The sequence below is a fragment of the Erpetoichthys calabaricus genome, chromosome 2 (genome assembly GCF_900747795.2).
Source record: "Erpetoichthys calabaricus chromosome 2, fErpCal1.3, whole genome shotgun sequence".
Lineage (NCBI taxonomy): Eukaryota > Metazoa > Chordata > Cladistia > Polypteriformes > Polypteridae > Erpetoichthys > Erpetoichthys calabaricus.
Genome location: NC_041395.2, coordinates 347508219 through 347527894, shown reverse-complemented (window position 1 = coordinate 347527894; position 19676 = coordinate 347508219). Strand labels below are relative to the sequence as shown.

At 40.8% G+C, this 19676-nt stretch overlaps 2 protein-coding genes across 2 annotated transcripts in view; both read right to left on the bottom strand.

Moving 5' to 3' along the window:
- LOC114647399 (uncharacterized) overlaps nt 1-2396 on the bottom strand; it is a 56249-nt gene extending 53853 nt beyond the window's left edge. The window contains exon 1 of the mRNA XM_028796115.2: nt 2233-2396. Coding sequence (XP_028651948.2) covers nt 2233-2380 — 148 coding nt within the window. The 5' untranslated portion in view covers nt 2381-2396. The remainder of the gene's footprint in view (nt 1-2232) is intronic.
- Nucleotides 1-19676, bottom strand: part of LOC114647400 (uncharacterized) — a 723921-nt gene that overhangs the window by 123540 nt on the left and 580705 nt on the right. The window lies entirely within an intron of this gene.

Here is a 19676-nt window from a genome sequence, read left to right as displayed (position 1 = left end):
CTGGAGACCTCAGCCATCAAAAACCATCAAGCTTTCATATGAAAATTTAAAAGGGGACTTAGGGAAGTCAGGTGAGGCTTTTACCTTAAATAAACTACTTTTGGACAGTGTCTGTTTTAATTTCAACACTACTTGCATACACAACTTATTAGTAAAGATTTTTAATTAGTTAATTATGTTCACAAAAATGCAAGGGAGGTGAATAAATTGACAAATCATATTGTATACATTTGTCTCAATTTTATGCACACATTATATGGATTTCAGGGTTTTATTCAATTTAGAAAGTAATACTTCATCTGATCCAAACAAAAAACACACACACAACAATAAAAGGCCTATCAGTACATTTCCACTTTGCAAATTATGATCACCTTTTCAGTCCCTTTTATTATCAGGTCTTCAGGTGATAATCATATATTTTTTTAATTTTTGTCAAAGTACTTGTTCTTAATAACAATGCTTACTAATTCCTTGCTTTCTATTGCTTTTTATTTGCTTTGATGCAAATGTTCAACTTAAACATGGACAGAAATTATAGCACAGGAAACTCTACAGGAATGCTAACATCTGTAGTTACCAACAGCCAGAAAACATCGTGTTATTCACTCATAAAGTATTATTTTTAATATTCCCACAAATGGCAAAGCATTAAATGGTAGCACAGCACAAGGGTCGTATATTAAAAAGAGTACATCTACTTGTGCTGGATATCCAGAATGTATCACACTCTATTGTATTGATTGTATTGATTTTTTATGCATATCTTTTTGTCACATTAACATCAGTTTAAATTGGACTTTTACGTTGCCTTCATTTTCCAGTGGATCATTCCTTGCCTTTTTACCTGTGGCTGACGTCTAAGAGCTCTTTTTAATATTTGTTGTTTAAGACTGTCTTGTATAGTTTGATTGATAGATACTTTATTAATCCCAAGGGGAAATTCACATACTCCTGATGGTCAGCGCTGCAGGTTTTGTTTTTTTATTATTTGCTTCAGATATTCTGGTCAGAATGTACAGTCACCACTACACTGCAATCCACTTTGGTCCATAAAGGGCCTTGTGATGGCTTCAGTGGCATCGTATAAAGCAGCCAGCATGCCCAGTCTCTCTCATTTGGCAACTTTAACAAGTTGAGAAAACTTAAAACGATTCACACAATAATATAATACATTTGATTTATATAGCACCTTTCCCTTGCTCAATGCACTATATTAAATATGACTATAAAATCAAAAACGCTCCTCTAAAATACTACACTTCCAAAGTTGTGTCAATCCTGCACACTTGTATTCCACCCTAAATCCTCTGCCCCTTATCTATCTTTTTATGTGATGGACTTTTAAAATGAGGAAGTTTTAATTTGAAATGTACACCTGCCATTTTGGGTGAGAGGCTAAGGCATCAGTGGAGAAATTGGGTGACTTCTACACGTCACTTGAAGGGTCTTGGTTTGAGCAGAATGCAGAAGGGGAAATGTGAAGGTTTTACCTTAAAAAAACAGATTATTTCAATTGTGTCCGTTTTAATAGATAGATAGATACTTTATTAATCCCAATGGGAAATTCACAAACTAACCCTAACCCTAATTTGAACAATATTCTGCAAATGCAATTTATTACTCCATTTTAAATAAATAACTGTGTTCACAAAGATGCAAAGGATGTCACTAAATTGACACGTCGTTAACTTTGGTGTCGGTCTTGTGTGTATATTGCACGGATTTTTGTGTTTTATTCCATTTTAAAGAAGACGCACGCGCACACACAATAAAAGCCTTGTCAGTAAATCCCCACGTTACAGAGTTATGTATGATCACAATGTTCTCCAATCACTTTATTACCAGGTTCTCTGAGATAGCGAGTTTAACTTTTTAAGTTTACTTCCGTCTATCATACAAGTAAAAAGAAGTCGAAGACGATGTTGTTTGCACGCCCGTCTTTAACTAAACCGGCCTCGGCTCACTCCCATAACGTCTCGGCCAAGTTGGTCGCTCCCTCTTCACCCTTCTTGGCCCGGACTGAGTAGTTACTCCTTCGCTATGCCGCTCCACGGCTCAGGCCCGCCATTACTCGGACCCTCAGCCCGCTCCATTTGCGGCGCTCATGTGCAGTTTCTGCACGCCATCTGGCACATTTGGACTTTCTGTCAAACTGCACAGTCCTTCTTTACGAAGGCCTGTCACCCCACCCTTCCACTACAACAGCCGCAATCCGATCGATGTACCCACCGTTCGCTTCCGTCACGAAAAATCCGAGGGTCGACAGAACGATCAGGAAGGTCGTCCCGGCGAGAAATCGCCCCATCTTCTCCAAGACATAAGAAATATAGACTGGCATTAAAAAACAAGAGAGCGCCTGTCCGCCATTCTTTTTCATACAGAAGTTTCACTTTCGTATGTGACGCAGTTCCTTCTGAAGCCAACACGATCAGGGGGCGGGGCGCTGTGCTGCCGTACAGATCAACTTACAGAACCTGGCGGCAGGTAACGAGTCAGCTAGCCGATGTCGCCGCTAAGAATGATCATCAGGTACCCAAGTGCGACTCATCGGGTCTGGAAATGAATACAAATAAATGCGTGTCACAAAGGTGTACATAAATAAAGGGGTCATTTTTCTTGACTTCTCATTACAAATAAATGCGAAATTTTAACTGTCTGTGGAGTAACTGTTAAGAACCCCGACACTTACTGGGGTATCGACATATGCAGATCTACAGATGACATGCTATCTCTCAATTTCTTAAACAAGACACAGAAAATTAAAAACATGTTTAATAGCTGATTACAGAGAGACAACTATTTATGACAGAACCAGTAACGGCGTACTGCAGAATACACTTCACTTGAGCATTCCTAGTTTTCATGCTGTTTCTCTGTACGTTCAGCATTCGTTTGCTTACTGGCTTAGAGGTTGATGGCGCTTGTTGCTTCCCGAGCAGCTCTTCTTTTCTCCACGCTAGCGGCCCGCGTCTTCTCTTCTTTCGTCGGCATCTTTTCGCGTTAAAACTGCTTAAGTTTTTGTGTTTCAATTACTTAATACGTTTTCCTTAAATTTTCACTTAAGCTGGAATTTAAGTCTTCAATCTGCCTCAAGATTGATTTAAGATATGAAGAGGAATGAGAACGGCATCTGAACGCATGCGCCGCCCTGCTGGCCGCTGCCGAGGATCCACAGCAGCATACGTCACCGATGGGTTACAGACCCAGAAGTGACGTCACCGTCGTTTCAGGACTGAATTCGTAAAATTACTTTTGGAAGGTTTCGGCAGGTCTCGGCAAAGCCCGGAAAGTAACGTCGGGTGAAGGACCCGTTTAGAAACCAAATAATACGCATCATTGTGAAGTTCAGAGGGTTTCTGCCATCACGTCGTGTCATATATCAAATTAAACAACACTATTAACATTTACGTTGTGTTCGGGTCTGTGGGAACCATTTAACATGTCTTCAAAATTAAAATCATCACGATCTGTGTTAATTGAAAATTATTTTTCGTTTACATTCATGAAACTAAGTATCCATCCATCCATCCATTTTCCAACCCGCTGAATCCGAACACAGGGTCACGGGGGTCTGCTGGAGCCAATCCCAGCCAACACAGGGCACAAGGCAGGAACCAATCCCGGGCAGGGTGCCAACCCACCGCAGATAAAGTATAAAATATAATTATAATGTTTACACCACGTTAGAGTTTAGTTAAACGTTGATAATAAAAGTAGTTACGTTTTATAAAATGTACTATGCATGTGTGCAATATTGTTCTAAACTAATTTAGAATAAACATTTAAGCCAAAATAACATTTTTAAACATGTATGTGAAGAATCCCAGACCATTTTGTGGTGTTTATTGAGCTTCTTGAGGACCTGGTTCATTTTTTCCGACAGTACGTCTTTTTAAGTATATTGGGACGTCTTTATTTCGTTGGATTTTGACATAAGTCCTGAGATGATTTGTAAGTTTCAGAAATGTATTGTGCATTAATCCTTCTGACGTCACTTGAGCTGGACTCTGCTGTCCTTTGAGCCCCCACAGGTCTTTTTGTGCTCCGTTTTTAACTTCATGATGTTGTGAGGTGTTGTTGAAAAGCTTGGATTTTCTGCAATCTACTGATGCAGGTGATTTTATTCTATTTTTGCTGTTATTTTTTAATATGACTCACTGTTACAAAAATGTTTAATGAACAAACATATGACAGTTGACGCTGATGACAAAGTTTAAAATGTTTCCAACTTTCAAGTCACTTAACCAAGCCATCGAAAGCACTCAACTGTTATGCCATACCAAAGTCTTCAGTTCGGGCCTCTGCTCTTTCTTTGTCAGTTTTTTAGCACCATCTGGCCAGTAGATGTCGCTGTAGGGCAGCATTTCAAACATTTCCAAAAATCGAATCTCGTTCCGAATCTGTCGTTTTAATTTCTTTCAATCTTCCAAAAGCCGCATTTCTGCGATCACTGTTGCCCATGGGTACTTTACACAGGTTGTGCCACAGCGGCTTACAAGTCATGAGACACAGCTGGTTAGGTGGCCCTGGGCCCTGCGGCACCACACACAAAGCAAAACTAAAACTAAAATTAACAAAATAAACCAAAAATGACATTATGAATACAACAAGACCTGATGAGGTAAAGCCCTGAGAAGAACATATCCGTGTCCACCTGTTGATGCCTGATCCAAGGAGGCAGATGAAGGCCGATTCCCTGACGGACACCCACACTCTATTGGCAGACACTCCACTAGTGGCTCTTTGTCACTCCGGTTCACTTCTTTAGGAGTGAAGTGTTGCCATTGTGATACATGCAAAAACACCACAGGCGCACGTGAGACGTGTTTGATGTTTCCTCCACTTCAGCTAAGGGTGGATGACCTTAAGATGGACGTGTCCTGCACTGCCGTGGTTTGTCTTGGGCCCTTCTCCTTCCCACGTTTTCTCTTTTCTTGTTGTGGTTTGTTTCTGTTCTCCAACTGCTTTCATATTTCATTGTTTTGTCTTAAGATGCGGTCACCAAATACCTCAGTGCTATTAAAATTATTAAGATTTATTTAGCAGACATCTTTATCCAAGGCGACTTACAAAGCAAGTTATAAGCCATACAAGAATGAAGGTATAAGCATCAAAAGCAGCAGAGAAAGAGGAAGCACAATAACAATGATACCTGAAGACAGAATCCTAAACTCTTGGTCACCTCAGCAGCAGCTGTCCTGTAGGAGAGAAACTAAGCAGATCCATTTAATGAAAAGACGCCGAAACACAAGTACATTGAGTGACGTTCAGACAGTTAAAGGGAGATCATTCACAGCTTTGGAACAACAATGGAGAAGCACAGATCAGCCTTGGCACGTCTGGCAAGAGGTCAGCAGACAGGCAGAGGCAGGACGGAGACTTCATGAAGGGACATAAGGATAGACTCAGGATTGGAGATACTGAGGAGCAGAACCGTTAAGGGAACTGAAGGTCAAGAAAAGAGTTTTGAACTGAATCCTTACAGCAACAAGAAGCCAATGGAGAGAGTGAAGTAGAGGAGTAGTAGGAGTGAAGAGATCTTCTCATTCTGGAGGAGCTGGAGAGGTCAGATTGCAGCTGAAGGAAGTCCCACCAGGAGAGAGTTGCAGTAGTCCAGTCAAGAACTTGGAGATGTTTGTCATGATTAGTGAGGAAAGGTCGAATCCTCTGAATATTATGAAGAAAGAAACGACAGAACTGTGTCGTTGAAGATGTATGTGCGATGAATGAAAGTGAAGAGTCCAGAGTCACGCCAACATTCGTGACCATGACTGAAGCTGAAAGGGTGACGTCTTCCAAGGGTGATGCTTAGTTAGACAGATCTGAGGAGGGAGAATCACAGGGCAAGTACAAGATAGCTGACTTTGAAAGGTTAAGTTTAAGGTGATGACCATTCATGCATGATGAGATGGCAGAGAGACAGCTGGAAAGCTGTGGACCGTAAGAGGAAAATGAGCGGAAGATCTGTGCGTCATCACCAATGAGGTGGTAGAAGAAGTAAAGAAAAGAAATGGCATTGCTTAAGGAATGAATGTACAGAGCATAGAGAAGTAAAAGAAGTTGTGATCCTTGACGCAGACCTGAGGAGAGTTTCTGTGGAGGCAAAGAGTTGGACCAGGAGACACCAAGGGATCTGTCCAAGAGTTAGAACTGAAACCCAGAGCCAGACAATCCATTAGGCAACATAGGCGGCCACCTAAGGCACCATTACCTGAAGGGCACCATTTGTGGAAGTTAAATTGTGTGCATGCTTTGGACATTGATGGGGACCCCCAACGTGAGACATCGAAGTCTACTAATAATGTCTGCACTGTGCGTTTATAAATGTATAAAAGCGCATGCCCCTTGTGGTACGCCTTAGTGTTTGTGTTAGTGAAGGGGGCACATGCATTCTGGACACCGTAAGTGACATGACCCGCTGTGTGCCCTTTAACGGGCACACACTCCATAAAGGAGGAGCCACACGCTCCTTAAAAATCCTTGAAGTGTACAAAAAGGGGCGCCATTAGTGTTACTGTAAGGGCGCGTACTCTGGACCCCAAGCAAACATTGAAGTATGATAATAGCGACTGGGCAACATTTATGAAAGGAAAAGGGCACACACTCCGTACAATGGAGGTGAGCACTCAGTAAGGTCTGTGGTGTGTACACAAAGAGACCTTACAGACCGTTGGGGACCATTTGTGTTATTAAAGGGGTGCATGTTCCCCTCCACCCTACACGTTGTCGAAATCTAATAATACTAAACTATCCATTATGGACACTAAGGGACACTGACTATCCACCCACTCCAAAAGCAGAACCGCTAATTCCAAGTTTATTAAAGTAAGAGGTACGCAGAGAGTAGTTAACCATATCGAAGACTGCTGAAAGGTCCAGGAGGATAAGAACAGAGGAGAGACACGCAGCCCAAGCAGATCTCAGAGCATCAGTGACAGAGAGCAGTGCAGTCTGGGTAGTTGGATCCTTGGGGATTCCAGGCTGAAATGCATCTAGCAGACTGATGTCAAAGAGAAATGAAGGGACTTGTTTGTGGACGATGCGTTCTAGGGTCTTGGCCAGGAATGGCAGAAAGGAGACAGAGTGGTAGGTCTCAATGGCAGGTGGGTTGAGAGGAGGTTACTTGAGAATAGGAATCATGTGAAACACCTTGAACTCAGTAGGGAAGAAACCAGAGGTCAGTAAAGCATTGAAAGGAGAAGAGATGTATAGGATCGAGGAAGGTGAGATGGGCTGTAGAAGGTGTGAAGGAATGGGGTCCAGAGCAGAGGTGGTGGGTCTGTGGTTACAGAGCTGGGCAGAAGTGTCAGTCATTTACAGTAGAGAAGGACAAAAGAGAAGAACCTCACAGAGGAGAGTTGGAGGATGTTATTGGGGTCTTGGATGTTTTTGGTTGTTGGTGACTTTGGAAGAGAAGGAGGAAACGGGATAATTATGAGAGAAGGACAATGGTTTTTGAGTAGCAGGAGGACTTAGGAGACACTTGAAGGTAGAGAAGAGGCAGCGGGCATTTCTTTCTTTCTTTTAGCGGATGTGATTAGGTTTTGAAATTAGCGGATTTCTTAGCAGATAGCAGAGATGGTGAGAAGGAAGACAGGAGGGATGGTAGCTTCTTCTTACGCCAAGCACTTTTAACCAAGTGCAGTTCCCTGTGAGAAGAATAGAGAGTGGAAAACAGCCAGAGGTACAAGGTGGGAAATGGACAAGAGGACAGCGGGCATCAAGAGAAGAAGAGAGGGAAGCAAAGAGAAGGCTTGGAGCAGAGTCTACTGCGAGATGGGAAAAGCCGCACTATTGGAAAAGTCCAGCGCCTTCAGGAAGTCTTCAGACCCTTCACTCGGTTCACATTTTGTTGTGTTGTGGCCTTGTGCTCAAATCATTTCAATTTATTGTTTCCCTCATCAAGCAATACAACATCCCAGAATGACAAAACAAAAACAGGAGTTTAGACATTTATGCAAATCAGCGGTGAGATTTCTGAGACCCCAACAAACCCCCAACTGCACTATTAATGCCAGCAGGGATTGCTTGTCTGACGCTGGTGCAACTGCAGGTCCACAGGCTCACCATGTAACACGTATGTTGCCTGATGAGAAATGCAGGGAATTTTTAAAGCTGACCACTGACCTGGCCAATGTGTGCACTTTCTGTCATCTCTCTTCCAGAACGAACCTGCTTGGTGACGGAGGCTATCGGTTCTTTTTAATCTGAAGAAGGGAATGAATGCAGGAGGACTGATAACGTCACTGCTGCATACCGGGCTTGAATATACTGAAGTGACAGCTCCTGTTTGAATAAACGCTTTGAGAATGAGCCTGTCTCGAGCTTCTCAGAAACCTGGACTCACCTCCTTCTCTCATGTGCAAGTCTGTAACCCACACATCACAAGGATTAAATGAAATCTGACACAAATATTCTATAGACCATCATTAAGATGTCTGGAGTCCACCTGTGGTCAACTCAGATGACTGGACCTGATTAGGAAAGGCACAGGTCTGTCTAGCGAAGGCCCACAGGTGAGCAAAAACCAAACCATGTGGTCATGTGGTTGAATTTGCAGATGATACCAAGATAGGTGGATTAGCAGGTCATTTGGGATCCATTACTTCATCACAGAAAGACTTGGAGAGCAGACAGGCTTGGGCAGATTTGTGGATGATGAAATTTAATATCAGTAAATGTAAAGAATTACACATAGGAAGTAAAAATGTGAGGTTTGAATACACAATGGAGGTCAGAAAATCGAGAGTCCACCTTATGAGAAGGATTTAGGAGTCACAGTGGACTCTAAGCTATCGACTTCCAGCCAGTGTTCAGAAGCCATTAAGATGGCTCACAGAATGTCAGGTTATATAGCGCCTTGATGTATGGAGTACAAGTCACAGGAGGTTCTGCTCCAGCTTTATAACACACTGGTGAGGCCTCATCTGGAGTACTACATGCAGTTTTGGTCTCCAGGCTACAAAAAGGACATAGCAGCACTAGAGAAGGTCCAGAGAAGAGCGACCAGGCTGATTCAGGGCTACAGGGGATGAGTTATGAAGAAAGATTAAAAGAGCTGAGCCTTTACAGTTTAAGCAAAAGAAGATTAAGAGGTGACCTGATTGAAGTGTTTAAAAATGATGAAGGAAATTAGTGCAGTGGATCGAGACGGTGACTTTAAAATGACTTCATCAAGAACACGGGGACACAGCTGTTGTTAAGGGTAAATTTCGCACAAACATTAGGAAGTGTTTCTCTGCACAAAGAACGATAGACACTTGGAATAAGCAACCAAGTAGTGTGGTAGACAGTAAGACTTTAGGGGCTTTCAAAACTCGACTTGATGTTTTTTTGGAAGAAGTAAGTGGAGAGGACTGGCGAGCTTTGTTGGGCTGAATGGCCTGTTCTCGTCTCGAGTGTTCGAATGTTCTAATGTCAAAGGACTTGCCCGCAGAGCTCAGAGACAGGATTGTGTCGAGGTGCAGATCTGAGGACGACTTCAGCACTGAAGGTTCCCAGGAGCACAGTGGCCTCCATCATTCTTAAATGGAAAAAGTCTGAAAACAACCAGGACTCTTCCTGGAGCTGGAGACCCAGGTCAAACTGAGCAATCAGTGCTTTAGTGAGAGAGGTGACCAGGAACCTGATGGTCACGCTGGCTGAGCTCCAGAGAGCCCGTGTGAAGATGGGAGAAACTTGCTGAAGGACAATCAGAATGAGAATGACTACTATTCACAAGTACTTAATGTACAGGAGTGTGACTTAGTAGGTTTGGCGCTGCTTATAACTCAACATAACATCGCATACAAACAACATAAATAGCTTAAGTTAAAAAGAAAGACTTCAAACAAAGTTGCGGAACAGTACAGTTATAAAGGAGATGTGCAAATGAAAGCGTTAGTGTGTAGTGTGACTGCTCGTACACACACATACTGTACACGTACATACTGTAGACTGTAAACACACACACCTTCATCCAGTATATGACAGAACACATGAATATACACAGAAGATGGCTAAGTTACTGGTTTGAGAGGGCTGTAGCTCTAGGAGAGAAACTATTGAGGTGTCTGTTAGTTTTAGTTTTCATTGACATGAAGTGTTTACCAGAGAGGAGTCATTGAAATAAGTGATGAGCTGAGTCTATGGTGATCTTTATGACATGGTTAGTGACTTCTTCTTCTACTTCTTTCGGCTGCTCCCGTTAGGGGTCGCCACAGCACATCATCTTCTTCCATATCTTTCTGTCCTCCTCATCTTGCTCTGTCACACCCATCACCTGCATGTCCACTCTCACCACATCCATAAACCTTCTCTTAGACCTTCCTCTTTTTCTTTTGCCTGGCATCTCCATCCTTGGAGCCCAGTGTTAAACTGTGCGTGCGTCAAACTGGTGTGTATGTGGCACCAAATCCTAAACCCCCGATAAGAAGGATGAAGCAGATCAGAGTTAATGTAGAATGACTCAATTAACTGCTGAACGTTGCAAAGGAAGGATTCGTTGCAATGGCTTTGTGAAGCTAAATATTTATTTGCAGATAAATGTGTGTGTGTGTGAACAAATACAGTAACAATAAATAACTGTCACAAAATTAAAAGCCCACAGAAAACTAAAAACAGGGAATACCCAAAAAGGTCAGTAGATGGCGGCAGATAACAATAGCGCGCTATGACGAAAATGCGCTAGTACTGTACAGACATGAACAAATCACCACTTAAACAGGGATTAGCAAGTCTGTTTTCTAACAACTTTTATATATTAATAAAGAAACAACATTTCTGAACGTACTTTATACAGCTTTAAACGTTAAACTGAACACACTTTGGCATAAAGGGTGGCCTGAACACGTTACTAAAACATTGTTAAGAGCTTTATCATTACTTGCAGAAAAATTGTTATATTTCTAATAAAATTAACAACAAAGCATATAACTTACATCAAACAGACACACACAAAGTCAACAAACAATTGAGCAAATGCGGCAGGTTTCAGACTTCTAGCGTTTCTGCGCATCAGATACAGAATAACACCTGCGCATGCTCACGCATAACCTGCGAGCGTGATGACGCAATAGACAGCGTGCTCAGATGTTTGTACACTCAGCATCTCTCCTCTGTATACTGTACGTCCGAACCAACGCAGTTTCGTCACTCTGGTTTTTCGTCACTCTGGCTTTATCTTCCAGCAGTCCAACCTGAGCTGACCCTCTAATGCAGGGGTGGGCAAGTGTCTGTCCTGGAGAGCCGCAAAAGCTGTAGGTTTTCATTCCAACCCAAATGCTTAATTAGAAACCAATCCTTGCCAATCTCAGACCTTATTTAATGTTATGGCTTGTTGCTCTGCAATGTAGGGTCTTATATCTTAGGGTATCATCCAAATGATTTGAAGCCTAAAAAGGATCATTTTCAATCTGTCACATTTTTCTCTTAAGTGTTTTATTAAATCAAACAGAGCATGATGAACACACAGAGATGGAAAAGGAAACAAGCGAGATGGAGAACTCCTGGCTGCTTTGTCTTTTACATCTTATCTATCTATATATATATATATATATAGATAGATAGATAAGATGTATATGTATATGATAAGATAGATATGTATACAGTATATATAAAATTCAATGTGTTTATGTATGTATGTTCCAGCATCACGTCCGAACGGCCGAAGCGATTTTCATGAAACTTGGTACACATGTTTCTCATTGGTCGACTAAAAATACTGCAGGGTGAAATCAACCCTAACCCACCCCCTTCTGGGTAGGGTGGGGGATGATCTTGCGTTGATGTATGCATGTTCTCATCCAGTTGACCACCAGAGGGCATAATGGAGATGACTGCCAGCATTCTTTATTTCTGAGCGCCACCACGCCCCTGTTGCTTTTGAAAGTAAATAGAGTTTTACACGTGCTAGTTGTTAATAAGGAGCCATTAAAACAGTGAATGCAGCTGTTTAAGATTGAAATAAGGAATTAAGGGTGGGGAGCCTTAACGAGCGAGACCACTAAAATGAAGCATCAAAATGTCACTTAAGCCACAGGTGTCAAACTCCAGTCCTGGAGGGCCGCAATGGCTACAGGTTTTCATTCTAACCTTCTTCTTCATTAGTGACCTGTTTCTTCTGCTAATTAACTTCTTTTGCCTTAGTTTTAATTAACTTGACTCAGGCCCCTTAGTTGTCTCTTTTTCCTTAATTAGCAGCCAACCAATAATGAGACACAAAACGAGCCGCCACATGACCAGCTCCCCTGTGCCCATCACACAATATCTGAAAATAAAGAGAGGTGATGGTCTAAGTAAGGTTGATCTCTCAGGTCACCAAAACATTGTGACGGTGTTCTTAGAAAGAACAGAAAAATCAACAGTTATGGAAATGTCTGCTGTGGCAGAATGAGAGCAGCAACAAGCCATGGAATTAAGTAACGGGTTTAATTAACAGCAAGAATCAGCTTCTCATTAAGAGACTGGTTGGAGTTTGAAATCCAAGCTTAGCTGGTCATCAGTTGGCACGTTTCACATCTCATTTCTGTCTGGCTGTCATTTAATGAAGGAAGGAATACATTCAGAGGACTGAATCCTTAAAAACTGTGCTATTAAAATGAAGGTAAAAGAAGTTAATCAGCAGTGAATACTGGTCACTGATTATGAAAAGGGTCAGAACGAAAACCAACAGCCACTGTGGCCCTCCAGGACTGGAGTTTGACACCCCTGATTAAGCAATAAGTGTGTCATCAGCAATAACTGACTTCTCATTAAGAAGCTGGGTGGGAACAAAAACCTGCAGCCAATGTGGCACTCCAGGACTGACATTGCCCACCGCTGCTCTAATGCCACGGTTTTCAAACTTTTTTGAACAAGTACCACTCTGCGAGGACCACTGTCAATGAATTGTTAATTTTCGCCCGTGTTGTTTTGAAGAAAAAGTCACTATAATCACTATAATGACTATAATTATGACATTAAAGTGAAGTTAAAATAATTAAGGAAATGGGTGCCCGCGCTAATAAAAGCCGGCTTGGAGTCTTCCACGCATCTACAGTAGTATACTTATACTATATATGATTATATGCAACATATTGGCATTCTAGCAACATCGTTTCGTGGAAAATAAAGGACCACATGAGTACCACTTGGTATGACTTGAAGTACCACCAGTGGTACGTGTACCACAGTTTGAAAACCGTGGCTCTAATGTACTCATTTCTACTCCTAATCACACCCAATGCCAATCTTAGAATCTTTAACTCTGCCACTTCCAACTCTGTCTCCTGTTTTTTGGTCAGTGCCACCGTCACCAGCCCATATAACATAGTTGGTCTCGCTACTGTCCTGTAGACCTTCCCTTTCACTCTTGAGGTGAGTCCGTGGTTAGTGACACGGGACGTCTTCAGGTCTGCCACAGATGGAAGAGCACAGCCACTTATTTTCTCAGCAGACTTCACAACACGTGCCGTTACTGAACCAAACCAGACGACAATGTGATTACACTTTCAGTTATGGCTTTGTAAAACTGAACTAGGATTGGCTGGGAAATATTTAATTTCTTTACATGGCGTAAGATGTGTAACCGCTGCTGAGCCTTTTTAAAGATGGAAATGGTGTTCCTGTTCCAGCTGTGAGTGTTTGTGATAATCTCACCCAGACATTTGAAGGATTCCACCATATAGAGTGCAGAATCGTTCATTTCTACTGGGAGAGGTTGTAACTGCTGTTTGTGAACGTCAATGACCATTTCTGCTGTCTTGGTGGTGTCAATGACCAGGTGGTTGGAAGCACACCAAGACACAGGACGAGACACCATTGGTGTGCAAGGAATAAAGTGGGAGTGGGTTACACAGCCCTGAGGGGCACTTGTGCAAATATGGAGACAATCTGAGGGGTGGGAGTCTGCACATCACTGCAACGCTCCACTGATCTGGGCTTACAGGTGGCGCAGTGGTAGTGCTGCTGCTTTGCAGTAAGGAGACTGTGGAAGATTGTGGGTTCGCTTCCCGGTTCCTCCCTGTGTGGATAGCGCTTTGAGTACTGAGAAAAGCGCTATATAAATGTAATGAATTATTATTATTATTATTAATTACAGAATGGCCAGACAACATATTAAAGTCCACTTGGAGTTTGCAGGAAGGCACCTAAAGGACTCTCAGACTGTGAGAAACAAGACTCTCTGATCTGATGAAACCAAGATTAGCAGGAAATCAGACTTTGCTTACTGTATCAGCTGTGCAATATCATTCCAAAGGTGAAGCTTGGAGATGGCAGCAGCATCAGGGACTGGGGGACGAGAGACGGTGAAGGCAAAGCAGAAAGTCCAGAGATACACTTAATGAAGACCTGCTCAGAGCACTCTGAGCATTAAATGGTCGAGGTCCAGTTTACTTGTCTGAACTTATCATGAATTACAAACCAGAGCGCACATTAAGATCTCAAGATGCAGGTCTGCTTATGGTTCCAAGGATTAATAAAATAACAGTGGGAGGTCAAGCTTTTAGTTACAGGGCCCCCCTAAACTGTAGAGTAGTCTGCCTGCTACTATAAGAGATGCCCCTTCGGTCTCAGCTTTTAAATCCCGGCTGAAAACTCACAACTTCAGTTTAGCACACCCTGACTAGAGCTGCTGATTAACTGTACAGACTGCATCTCTGTTGTTAGTCATTAGCGCTAAAACAGAAGTAACATGATAGTTAGAATTGGATACTCACCCTCACCTCTTCTGTTTCTCTTCTCGGTACTCAAATGTGCCACTTGGTGCCACGGCCCACCTGCCAAGTTGTTTTGCCTGCCTAAGGTAAAGTCATCCCTGATGGAGGATCGCAGGAATCGTGAGAAAGAGGGGTCCTTTCATCAGATTGGCTGGACCAGCGCTGTTTCAGCCGTGGAATGGCCAAAGGGGGGAGGCAGCTTGATGGATGAGGTCTCCAGGACTCTACACAAATCCAAATCTTATTATGTGATATCATCTACTGTTAAATTCTGCTCCGTACTTCTAAAAATTTTTATTTTTTATTGAGGATTTGTTCTGTTCTGTGTATTGTATTGTATTGTATTGCATTGACCCCCTTCTTTTGACACCCACTGCACGCCCAACCTACCTGGAAAGGGGTCTCTCTTTGAACGGCCTTTCTTGAGGTTTCTTCCATTTTTGTTCCCCCTACAAGGGAGTTTTTTCTTGTCTTCTTAGAGAGTGAAGGCTGGGGGGCTGTCAAGAGGCAGGGCCTGTTAAAGCCCATTGCGACACTTCCTGTGTGATTTTGGGCTATACAAAAATAAACTGTATTGTATTGTATTGTACTCTGGACCTCAGAATGGGCTGAAGGTTCAATGTCCAAAACGAAGTAAAGGACGACACAGGAGAAGCTTAGGAACAACTCTGGGAATATCCTTGAGCGGCCCAGCCAGAACCCAAGTTTGCAGTCAAGCAGACATTTCTGGAAAGGCCTAAAAACAGCTCTGAGTCTCATGTCTCAGCCAGGGTTGGGGTTCAAATTCATGTCTGATGTTTGAAGTCTCTTCTTTTCACTTCTGATTCTCTTCACGTTGATCACGTGCATCGTTCTTTATTTTTAGTTTTGCCTATACATACAAGCTGCCTTTTTTATGTTCCATGTATTTATTCTGGGTGGTCCCCCAAGAGGTGGGGCCTCATGGCAATCACCACCTTATAAATCCAGAGGGTCTCCCACAGCTCCTGGTGGCTCTTGGTGGATACGCTGAGTTGGTGAGTCCAGGTCTGTGTCTATTGTGAATTTTATGAATCACTGAATCTCAGGGGTGGAAGTGACGAATTACAACTACTCACATTACTGTAATTAAGTTGTTTTTTCAGGTACTTATACTTTTATCATTTATTTTTAAATCTGTAATTTAACTTTAAAATTAAAGTAAGGAATCTACTTTGCTACTGTTAAAATGTTAATTCGTTCCTGAGTACGCCAACAATTTGAATGAATATTCAAACTTTTCACCAGCATTTCGGTAGCCAATAAAAATTTCTGATGGCAAACGGACCAATGACCCCTGATATGTGGATTGGGGAAAAGCACCTGCCCCCAGTGCAGAAGGTTTGGAGAAACAAACTTCATGGAGGACAGCAACATTCAAAGCAGTGACAATGACCAAGAAATACCGGAGGATGAGTGCCACCTGACCGCACACCTGGAGGAGCTGATCACATACAGATGGAGGAAAGGAGACAGCGTGCTAATGCAGTGCAAACTTTGTTTGCCATCTGCAGTGATTTCAGCACACAAGACTTCAGCCTCTAATCTCAAAAAACACATTATGGTAAGAAAACGTACAGTGATATTTTTGTGATACTGTTTTCATTTTTTAAAGATAACTAGCTTGGCTAGATCTACTTGAAGCCAACAAATGTCATCTGTTAGCCTGCGATTCAAGTATCACTGGGCTAGCTAACCTGTGTATGCGCTCGCTCGCACGCATAATTTATATTAAAAAATACAGTCATGTGAAAAAGTTTGTGACCCCCTCTCAGCCTGCATAATAATTGAGTCTCCTTTCAACAATAAAGATAACAGTGGTCTGTCTTTCATTTCCTAGGAGTACTGCGGTGTTTTCCGAACAAAGATTTTCAGTGACGCAGTATTTAGTTGTATGAAATTAAATCAAATGTGAAAAACTGGCTGTGCACAAATGTGGGTCCCCTTGTCATTGTGCTGATTTGAATGCCTGTCACTGCTCAATGCTGATTGGTTGATGAGCTCGTTACGCCTTGAACTCCATAGACAGGTGTGTCCAATCATGAGATATAAAGGGATTTAAGGTGGTCAATTACAAGTTGTGCTTCCTTCCCTTTGACTCTCCTCTGAAGAGTGACAGCATGGGATCCTCAAAGCAACTCTCCAAAGATCTGAAAACAAAGATTGTTGAGTCTCCTGGTTTAGGAGAAGGCTACAAAAAGCCATCTCAGAGGTTTAAACTGTCAGTTTCTGTAACTGTAAGGAATGGAATCAGGAAATGGAAGGCCACAGGCACAGTTGCTGTTAAACCAGCAGGTCTGGCAGGCCAAGAAAAATACAGGAGCGGCATATGAGCAGGATTGTGAGAATGGTGACAGACAACCCACAGATCACCTCCAAAGACCTGCAAGAACATCTGGCTGCAGATGGTGTATCTGTACATCGTTCTACAATTCAGCACATTTGTATGGCAGTGTGATGAGAAAGAAGCCCTTTCTGCACTCGCGCCACAAACAGAGTCGCTTGTTGTAAGCCAATGCTCATTTAGACAAGCCAGATTCATTTTGGAACAAAGTGCTTTGGACTGATGAGACACAAATGGAGTAATTTGGTCAGAACAAAAAGCGCTTTGCATGGCTGAAGAAGAACACCACATTCCAAGACAAACACCTGCTACCTACTGTCAAATTTGGTGGAGGTTCCATCATGCTGTGGGGCTGTGTGGCCAGTTCAGGGACTGGGGCCCTTGTTAAAGTCGAGGGTCGCATGAATTCAACCCAATATCAACAAATTCTTCAGGATAATGTTCAAGCATCAGTCACAAAGTTGAAGTTACGCAGGGGTTGGATATTCCAACAAGACAATGACCCAAAACACAGTTTGAAATCTACAAAGGCATTCATGCAGAGGGAGAAGTACAATGTTCTGGAATGGCCGTCACAGTCCCCTGACTTGAATATCATCGAAAATCTATGGGATGATTTGAAGCAGGCTGTCCATCAAATTGAACTGAACTGGAGAGATTTGATATGAAGAATGGTGAACAAGACCTCCATCCAGAATCAGACACTCATCACAGGCTATAGGAGGACAGCATCTAGAGGACAAAAGGAGGCTCAACTAAGTATTGATGTCATATCTCTGTTGAGGTGCCCACATTTATGCACCTGTCTAATTTTGTTATGATGCATATTGCATATTTTGTGTTAATCCAATAAACTTAATGTCACTGCTGAAATCCTACTGCGTCCATAAGGCATGTCAGATATTAAAAGGAAGTTGCTCAACCAATGATAAACTCGGTAACATCAGTCACTTAACCCTCAAAGAGCCACAACACAGTCAGCCACATATACAGGCTGTAGCAGGCTCAGTTTTAAAGCTAAAGAAAATATCTTGTATCGCATGAAACCATAAGAATAAAGGTGTCAGTAGATATGAGCTATGTACCCATGATTTAGTGATGCCCTTAATCTCGGGCAATAAGGTATCAGAATGAAAATGGCTTGTGATGCTACCCAAGTCTCAGCTTTAAAGACATGCCCACATAATACTGATCCCAAACACATTTTATGCATGAAGCATTTATGTAAAATTTGCCTCTTATTTTTGAATATTCCTGCACACTGGGGCCACATACACAGTATTTGACAGTACTGGAATTGCATAAATGGGTTTGACTGGAGAATCCCCCCCCCCCCTTCCCTAAAATATAAAAATGGATGTATGGTTGGTTTCTAATGATTAAACAAATTTACCACACTTCATTCTAAACAATTAAAGTTTAGCTTATTACTCTAGGTGAATAATAATTAAAAATTAATAACTTATCTTAAATAATTATTCTAGGTGAATGATTAATAATTAAAAATGAATAATGTAGCTTAATTACTCTAGGTGAATGATTAATAATTAAAAACTAATAACTTAGCTTAAATAATTACTCTAGGTGAATGATTAATAATTAAAAATTAATAAATTAGCTTAAATAATTACTCTAGGTGAATGATTAATAATTAAAAATGAATAATTTAGCTTAATTACTCTAGGTGAATGATTAATAATCAAAAACTAATAACTTAGCTTAAATAATTACTCTAGGTGAATGATTAATAATTAAAAATTAATAACTTAGCTTAAATAATTACTCTAGGTGAATGATTAATAATTAAAAATTAATAACTTAGCTTAAATAATTACTCTAGGTGAATGATTAATAATTAAAAATGAATAATTTAGCTTAATTACTCTAGGTGAATGATTAATAATTAAAAACTAATAACTTAGCTTAAATAATTACTCTAGGTGAATGATTAATAATTAAAAATTAATAACTTAGCTTAAATAATTACTCTAGGTGAATGATTAATAATTAAAAAGTAATAACTTAGCTTAAATAATTACTCTAGGTGAATGATTAATAATTAAAAATTCATAAATTAGCTTAAATAATTACTCTAGGTGAATGATTAATAATTAAAAATGAATAATTTAGCTTAATTACTCTAGGTGAATGATTAATAATTAAAAACTAATAACTTAGCTTAAATAATTACTCTAGATGAATGATTAATAATTAAAAATTAATAACTTAGCTTAAATAATTACTCTAGGTGAATGATTAATAATTAAAAATTAATAACTTAGCTTAAATAATTACTCTAGGTGAATGATTAATAATTAAAAAGTAATAACTTAGCTTAAATAATTACTCTAGGTGAATGATTAATAATTAAAAACTAATAACTTAGCTTAAATAATTACTCTAGATGAATGATTAATAATTAAAAATTAATAACTTAGCTTAAATAATTACTCTAGGTGAATGATTAATAATTAAAAATTAATAACTTAGCTTAAATAATTACTCTAGGTGAATGATTAATAATTAAAAAGTAATAACTTAGCTTAAATAATTACTCTAGGTGAATGATTAATAATTAAAAATTAATAACTTAGCTTAAATAATTACTCTAGGTGAATGATTAATAATTAAAG